Below are 8,362 nucleotides of genomic sequence, written 5' to 3' on the forward strand. Positions count from 1 at the left end.
GGTGCCATCATAGCACCGGATACCGGTACCCATCCCTACCGATCACCCTCACTAACGTCTGACATGCACCCAATCATTTTGTTCTGTAAGCAGCCAGAATGACAACGTTCAGAAAAGAGAAATTAGGTTCATACCCTAGCAGTCGTCAAAGAGAGTTGTTCTACCTGTTATTAATCATCCAAATCCTAATCTAAAGGATTTAGTAGAACTTGTAGATTAAATTAAGTCAGGTCTTCCCCAAAGGTAGAAGGACCCATGACCGAGTTACACTGCATCACGTGGAAACAGAGATATTCATTGTTTTATGTCATATCAATCAACTAAAAAAGCAAATGAACACTTCAATAAAGCGAGCACAGTTAGCACATAGCTATAGTGAAGAGTCATGCTTGAGATAAAGACATTAAGCTTCTCACTCCAACACCTCCTGAGATATTAGTCAATAAGGAGTGATAGCGGCCTATAGATCCCTGTGGGACAACTTTTCTCCACGGTGCGCTGAGCTGCTCCCCCCTCATCTGATGAGGAGGGGCTTGTAGTTCGATGCTGCAATAAACAGTCGCCGTGCAAACTCCCGGCCCCACCCCGGAGAATCTGGCTCTCCCTGTGTCTTTGTAGATATATATAGAGTTTCTCCTGCAAGGCTGTCAGATTGTGTTTGTCTCCACGGTACTCTCCTTGTTCACACTTCACACCCTTTAGATTCCAGCTTTCCAAACACACGGGCCATGCGAGATGGTTGTCCTGCTGAGGTCAGCTGTTGTTTTGCATGTGTGTGCGTGCGTGCATTTGTGTTGTACAGTGTGGCTGTTGTTAGGGAAAATGTCAGGCTGCAGGGAAGGAAGTCTTCGGCTGTGTGGAATGAGTTTCGTCTGCCTGACAGTTTGAAGTGTCTTCATAGGCAATTAAGATAAAAGAAATGCTCTTTGGAGAAGCTTCTGAGATCCAAAACGAGGTGCAGATACAGGTCGAGCTCAGAACCCTTTGCTGAATGACACTCGAGCAGGTCCTTAAGTGTCCTCCGCCCTGCTGCCTGCATTCATTTCCTGCAGCTCTCTGGCCCCTGTAAGCTCGCTGAAACGTTTGCCAGCTCTTTTCCACGCCTCAGCTCTTCTCCCAGCTGAGCAGCGTGGCAGCGGGCCACCAATTTGTAGATAAGAGCCTATTTCTCAATAGTGCCAGCAGATCAATAAGGCAGGCTGGGAAAGCACTTAGGAATGACTGATGGCCAAGGCTATTAGATAGTCTATGCTATTACCTGTTGTGAGAATATACACCCACTTTAATTGATATTGTGTAGTTATTTAATCGCGGGAAACATGAAGGGCATCTAACTGAAATGCAATATCTTTTGCTTGAATAAAGTGGGGTCCCGCTTCATGTAAGTATAATATAAGTGTCTGTTTGTGAGGTAGCAACTAGTGTGCTAACAGTTTGCCACCTTTGGAAAACTGCGATAAGTCACTGTATATAAAAGATGGCCACATTGACATTGACATCAACTCTAGCAAGCTGCGTCCATACACTGTGGAAAATGGAGTAGAGACATGTTGTGCAATAACGGGATGATTGCATTCAGAAAAACAGCACAGAGGTCTGGTTCAGTGAAGCGACAGTTCACCTAGGAATCTTCAAGTGGCCATTTGAGGAACTGCAACCAATAATTATTACAAGCCAATAAGCAAATGCTCTGTAGACCCTGCTATTACTGAGTTGGACTCCCTTTTGCCCAAAGATTCTCTGTGGTTCAGAATAAAGTGTGCCAAGACCACCAGAAGACCACCCAGTGTGGCCTTCTGCTGCTGTAACTCATGCTCTTCTGCATAGCTTGGTTGCAGTGACTGGTTATTTGAGTCACTGTTGCTGTCACTGTCCTATCAATTCAAAGCAATCTGGCCATTTTCTTCCGACCTCTGACATCAACAAAACATTTTCGCCCAGAAAACTGCTGATATTTTCTCTTTTTTGACCATCCTGTAGGAAAATCCCAGCAGATCAGCAGTTTCTGGAATACTCAGACCAGATGGTCTGTCACCACCAGTCTCATTTAAATCACCTTTTTTTGCCATCCTGATGCTCGGGTAGTCTTGACGAAGTCTGCGTGCCTAAATGCGTCAAGTTTCTGCCATGCAATTGTCTGTGTAGACATTTGCATTAAAAAGCAGCTAATAGGTAAAATGGCCAGTGAGTGTAGTTGCTTTTTAGAGATCCAGCAACAGTTACACAGCAAAATGAGCGTTTGTTGGCAGTTCTGCTTCATGCTGATGAATATTAGTCCAGTTCATTCTCCTTTGAGCTCTCCTTCGGCCTCTTCACAGGCCATTTCACAAAATATGAAATATTGATCATAGACCCACTGTCTGTCTGTCCCCACTGAATGAAGGCAGTGCTGTTTTGAAGAAGTGTGTGTGTGTGATTTGAGCAAAGTGCACTTTTAAGGAGTTACTTACCAAATTACAGATGTCAGCCTCTTCTCAAAGCCAGAAGTAATGTACACGGCTCTTTATAAATTCATGCTAAGCCTTGGAGTTTTTACAGCAGTAACAAGCATCAAATATAGCCAAAGATGAATATGAAGTAGAAAATAGTTGTTTCCAGTGCCCCAGTGTTCATGTCTCTCCCATGTGAGAGCAGCACATTAGCTTTATTCAATTATTCAATAACTTATTCCATTACTCTCCCCAGCCTGGTTTCCTCGTATCGATGGCTCAGAGGGGAAGAGGACTGGGCTTGTCAGCCCCACGCGTTGGGGGAGAAAGCTTTTGATCCTTAAGACGTGCTCAGTGCACGATGGAAATGGTGCAAGTGCAAAGTGCAGAGCTAACGATTTTTAAACAAGAATTGGAATCCATTAAAATATGCAGCTTGCGCACCATGCAAACACATATGTAATGTATTCAGCAATAAATGGACCATCAGTTGGGTTTTTTCATGATGGCGGTTTTCTGATAGAACCTCCTGTTGGTACCGGATGCCCGCTGAGCGGCAGGAGTCTCCTGGGAAGCTGAAGCTGAGTGTAGCTGGGTTTATTCCTCTCTTCTCTATTGTGCATTGTTTCAAACCCCTTATTGTTTCAGCATTGAGCAAATACAGTATGTAGGCCAACAATGCACACACACTCACACACACAAAAGCAGCCACATTTATGGCTCTTTCCCTCTCTTTCTTCGTCCCGTAGGAATTAAGAAGTTCCTGTAGTCGGTACCAAAAGACACCCAGCGGGGTGGCGAAGGCAGCGCAATTCCACTGATGTCACTTTCTCTCTTAATTTGCAGGTACCAGCAGGTACCGGTGGTTCTGGTGGGCAACAAGGTGGACCTGGAGGATGAGAGGGAGGTGTCCCCCAGCGAGGGCCAGGCGCTGGCTGAGGATTGGGGCTGCCCCTTCATGGAGACGTCGGCCAAGAGCAAGACCATGGTGGATGAGCTTTTCGCGGAGATCGTCAGGCAGATGGACTTCTGCCCTCTGCCGGACCGGAGAGAGGCCTGCTGCCCCGCCTGTAGCATACAGTAGCTGAATGTCGGAGGGGAGGTGGAGCAGGAGTGATTGGTGGATGGATTGGAGAGGAGTAGAAATTAGAGTCCAAATGTATTCATGTTAGACAAACTTGAAGATTGGAGAGGGGGCAGGGTTAAAGGAAGCAAACCCCCACTTTTGGTGTCACTATTCTTAGCTGCTTCCTAGAGGATTCTGGGAAATGTAGGAAGTTGCAGAGAAAGCAGGTTAAGGGGAATTCAGTTTTGACATTCACTACTTCTCCAACACAGAGGGGATTTTTTTCCCCTCTTAAAATAAAACAAAAAACAAAAACGCACGACCTTCCTGCTACTATCACGGTTTTTGCTGATTATTCCAGAGTGAATTCCCGGGGTTTTCCCAAAGGCAGCGCGGTGCCAAAAACCATCTTAAAAGCCATCAACAAAGAGGACCACAGTGCTAAATGCTTTTGGGAAAGCAGCCATAGGTCCATGGGAGGACGGCTCGACATGCTCAGCAGTTCTATCTGTCCTGTTTTTCTTCTGCTTGTTGTTCTATTTTGCACTTTTTTGTTTTTTTTGCCAGTGCAACGGCCATTCACCGAGTACCCGGAGAGATAAGTTAACACCACTGTGAAGGAGTCGTTACTGGAAGGTGCATTTGGAAGCAGGGCCCACCTTAACAATAAATGAATGACAGGATGAACGAATGTGTTTGAAACAAACAAACAAACAAACAAAAAAGGCCGCACCTTTAGGGGGGGATTCATGTCCCATTCATGTCACAGATAATAACTGTGGATGACGTGTGCACGAAGTTGTACTGTCACACTCTCAAGTGAGTACAATCAATCGCACCCAAAGAGACGGTAATCAATCAGTCAGTCAGTCGATAAAATGTACCAACACTCTGCAGACACCTTACAGATGATACAAATGCCTTGTTACAATGTATGAAGTGAACATCAGTGTCAGTGTGTAGCTCATCTATCTTTAGTCACATCGGATATGTTAGTGGTTCAATGTCAGAAACACTTATTTTCAACAAAATAATAAATCTTTATGCACAACTGTGTTGTGTGTGTTTTTTTGTGTGTCATCAAAAAATGCCTTTGTTTTTTTTTTCCCCCTCCCCAGTCTTTGAAGTTACCGCTCTCCTTTCATGTTAACCTCCAGAGGTCATAAGATTTGCACTCATTGAGAAAACACAGCCGCCTTTCAGCTTTGCTCTTTAGCAGTAATCTGGCACTGCCTTGGCCTGCGTCGAGATGATTTATGATGTTTTGGTCCTGCGTCTGCGTTCCCCTGGCTGGTAGTCCTTGTGCTACTGCCCCTGCCGGTTGCCATTAGTGCCAACGCTTACTGCAGATTCTGGTCCTGAAAAATCCAGCGGGCATTTGTCAAATTTGGAGTGCCATTAGAGTCCATTAAGAGGATGAAACTAAGGGGGCATGTGAGACTCCAGATTCAGGATCATAACTTTGGATTCCCTCCAATCAGAACTTTGGAAAAGTCTTTCAGCACTTTGGAAGGTATGGAAGCTGAAGTGATGCTGAAATACATCTTAGACACCATATGTTAGGAACAGTACCTGTAAAAATATCACAGTAAACGATATATTTTATTGACTGGCTTAATACAAAATTACACTAGCTTCTTTGAAACTACTGCGAGCAGCGACACCTGCTGTCGTAAGCTAAAACCGCGTGTCGTTTTACACGTGGAACTTTAGCTTCCGAAAACATCAGTTCCTCTACGGACCTAAATATGCGCTGCACACGAGTCAGGCATGGCGTCCTTCAACCATAGACGTTTGTAATAGACATTTATCTGTTTGCGGTAAAAAAAAAAATAAAAAATTTGCGTGGCAGTAGGAACAGTCGTGAAAATGGCGAGCAGGACCGTATGTCGAGTTTTCCAGCGACGTGAGTACCAGTTGTTATCCGTGTAGCACTAGCATATGTAGCTGGTCAGGCTTGTGACAGTTAGCTGTAAGCTGCAGTAATGCTCCTTTAAAGCTGGATTTAATTGTCATAGAAATAATTAATACAATAAAATATGATATACTTTTTACGGTTATATATTGTAAAGAGAAAGTACTGGAAACAGGAGGGTCACCGCAAGAAATGTTAGAGCAGCTTTGGGATGTGTTGGAACAGGAGATTCCCATCATGGACGTGCAGCCGACAAATCTGCAGCGACTGTATGGTGCTGTCATGTCAATGTGGAGCAAAATCTCCGATGAATGTTATCAGCACCTTATTGAATCAATAACAGGAAGGCACAGGTTTAGTACATAGTAGTTTTTCAGGTGAAAGGAGGTCCAGCTCAGTGACAGCAGGTGTACCTAATAAAGCGCCTTGTATGTGCGCGGGTGTATAACGGTACAAATTTCTAAAACTCTGTTTTAGAGTCACGGTTGGGTACAGCAGACGAATAATAATGATGATGATGATGAAAAAAGTCGACTTCTTAGCTTTTGTTTCCTTAAATAATTGTACAATAAATATTTGTATAAAGGTCTAAAGCAGGAGTCGGCAATCTTCGACATCGAAAGAGCCTCTGAAATAAAAGATAAATTACAACATATAGATAACATAGATAATTCACTTCAATTAACCATTAACGGCAGACCTGCTACCTGTACGTCGTGTGTTCAACATCCTCACATTACAGGATCGTTTACACTCTGGTTTCCTTTAAGTTCTTCTTTCCATCCATCCTGCCCATCCACAGGCTTTGCATCCGCTGTGGCAGCTCAGCGTCCATCTCTGGCTGAGGTACGCAGTCAGCGTAACGCCGTCTTCTCCAGAGAGCAGGCCAGGCAGAGAGCTCTGTACCCCCGCATCGAGAAGATCGAGGTGTCCATGCAGGGCCCCGGGCTGGACGGTGCGCTGCTCGTCATGAACAAAGGAATGTCCACCCCGCTGAGCTGCGCCAGACGTGAGTGAAAAGAACAAACCGATTATAAATTCTCCACCGTAAGCTTCAGTTGCACGTGTTAATAACGTGTTGTTACATGTTTCACTCCAAACAAACGCTCTGTCACTCTCAGATCTGACGGAACATCATGTGACAAACTCAGCTCTGGCTCTTGTGGACGGAGAACCATGGCCTCTCCACCAGCCCCTCACCCACTCCTGCTCACTCACTCTGCTCACGTTTAAAGACAACGACCCCACACTGGTCAACGAGGTACTTTAACAGACAAACGTTCTCTCATAAATTCAGCTTGCTGCTGAAGGATCACACCTTTTATTTGAGAAAAGAAAATATTGTTGACAACAGAACATCAGAGCTGCAAGTCCAGTAAAGACGTGGAAGCCAGTTTGTAGAATAAGTGAATACTTGAGTGTTAGTCCTGTCCTCTTGTCTTGTGCTCAGGTGTACTGGCGTTCCTGCGCTGCCCTGCTGGGTCAGGTGCTGGAGACCGCCTTCAAGGATGATTATACTGTGGAGCTGCTCAGCACACGGGAAGTGCCAGGTAGAAAACCACTGTTTAGCCTGACCCCGAGTATGTGTCTTCAGAAGTTTGACCTGGTCTTTGTTGACTGATGTTAAATAATTTAAAAAAAACAAGGTAGTGTTTAGTTAATGACGTATGTTACAAAATTGATATTTGATATTTAAGCATTTTTTTAAGTGAAAATGTTGCTTTGACATTTCTGCTTCTGCTGTGCTGACTTTGTATTTCCCTGCAGTCCTCTCTGGGGCCTTCTGCTGTGACGTGGTGCTCGACCCCCAGCTCGATTCATGGACTCCCTCTGAGGTGCGTGTATGGTCCAACGCTCTATTACGCCACTGCACTCGCTGCCGACATCATTTCTGTTTACCTAGATGGTGAATATTCATCTGTTTTACTGCAGTGGCAGCTACTCATGGCCTCTTGAATACAACTCAGGGCTCGCAAAATTTCAAAATCCCTGGCAGGCTCTCTTCAGTTTTTGGTAGCCCAAAATAAATTTAAATAGCCCGAAAAAAAAAGAGAAAATTTTTCTGACTGACGTTTTGCTTCCTTTACAATATTATAGTTTAATGAATAATATTGTAAAGGAAACAAAACTTCAGATCCTGAATCTCAAATTTCCACTGAAGTCCCGGGTAAGAGGTAAGTGGAACCAAGATCTACACTATTTGCTTTTTGAAGTTTGCAAAGACGGCTAAATTTTGCTAATGGTAGTTCACTCTGTGCAACATAGTTCGCTGTTCTAAACAGCTTTTTCAGGACTTCTTGTTGTGCTTTGTTTATTTTTAGTATGTTTTTGCAATTGGTGTTTGTTCCGGGAAAGATATTGCAGACTGGGCAATAATGCATTTCTTGCATTTCTCATGGGTTCTGATGGGTCTTTCTTAAAATTACTGGTCCCAGTAACAAAGGCGCTTGTCGACGCAGATATCGAGGGAAACTCACGACACACCCGGCAGAACATTATGTTATTTAGCTCGTCATATTCCAGCCACAGAAATTCTTTTGTCCATGAAACCAAAAAAAGCTGATTTGTTTTGTGGTAAGCTTTTCTTTGGCTGCCCCTTCTTCATCCTGACCTGTCTTATTTGGCTCTGCAGAACTAAAATACCTGCATAAATCCATCTGTTTTTATACACACACACACATCACGGTCAGCGATTCTCTGTGCAATCAGCCTCTATCACATGTTCAAGTTTGCTTGTCATGTTTGAATAGTGAGCTAATGAGTGACAAGACGATGTCAGAGGAATTGGTGCGCAATTAATCTGTGACTCACCAATACTGCCGCTCTCTATACGCACAGTGAAAGTGAAAGCAAAAAACAAGCGCAAATTCAAACATGTGACATTGAGACATTGACAGTGGCTCTTCAATGTTAATTACATAATTACCCAGTAGGGCTGAACGATATATCGCA

General features: G+C 44.1%; 2 protein-coding genes across 2 annotated transcripts in view; both read left to right on the forward strand.

Annotated features, from left to right (window-relative positions):
• The window catches only part of LOC102213376 (ras-related protein Rap-2a-like), a 15,238-nt gene extending 10,698 nt beyond the window's left edge, over positions 1 to 4,540 (forward strand). The window contains exon 2 of the mRNA XM_005730924.1: positions 3,276 to 4,540. Coding sequence (XP_005730981.1) covers positions 3,276 to 3,513 — 238 coding nt within the window. The 3' untranslated portion in view covers positions 3,514 to 4,540. The remainder of the gene's footprint in view (positions 1 to 3,275) is intronic.
• A 684-nt stretch (positions 4,541 to 5,224) lies between these two features.
• mrpl39 (mitochondrial ribosomal protein L39) overlaps positions 5,225 to 8,362 on the forward strand; it is a 9,276-nt gene continuing 6,138 nt past the window's right edge. Inside the window, exons 1-5 of the mRNA XM_005730923.1 lie at positions 5,225 to 5,401; positions 6,213 to 6,419; positions 6,532 to 6,671; positions 6,861 to 6,960; positions 7,178 to 7,245. Coding sequence (XP_005730980.1) covers positions 5,365 to 5,401; positions 6,213 to 6,419; positions 6,532 to 6,671; positions 6,861 to 6,960; positions 7,178 to 7,245 — 552 coding nt within the window. The 5' untranslated portion in view covers positions 5,225 to 5,364. The remainder of the gene's footprint in view (positions 5,402 to 6,212; positions 6,420 to 6,531; positions 6,672 to 6,860; positions 6,961 to 7,177; positions 7,246 to 8,362) is intronic.

The sequence above is a fragment of the Pundamilia nyererei genome, unplaced genomic scaffold (genome assembly GCF_000239375.1).
Source record: "Pundamilia nyererei isolate P.nyererei 1_Seehausen unplaced genomic scaffold, PunNye1.0 scaffold00040, whole genome shotgun sequence".
Taxonomy (NCBI): Eukaryota; Metazoa; Chordata; class Actinopteri; order Cichliformes; family Cichlidae; genus Pundamilia; species Pundamilia nyererei.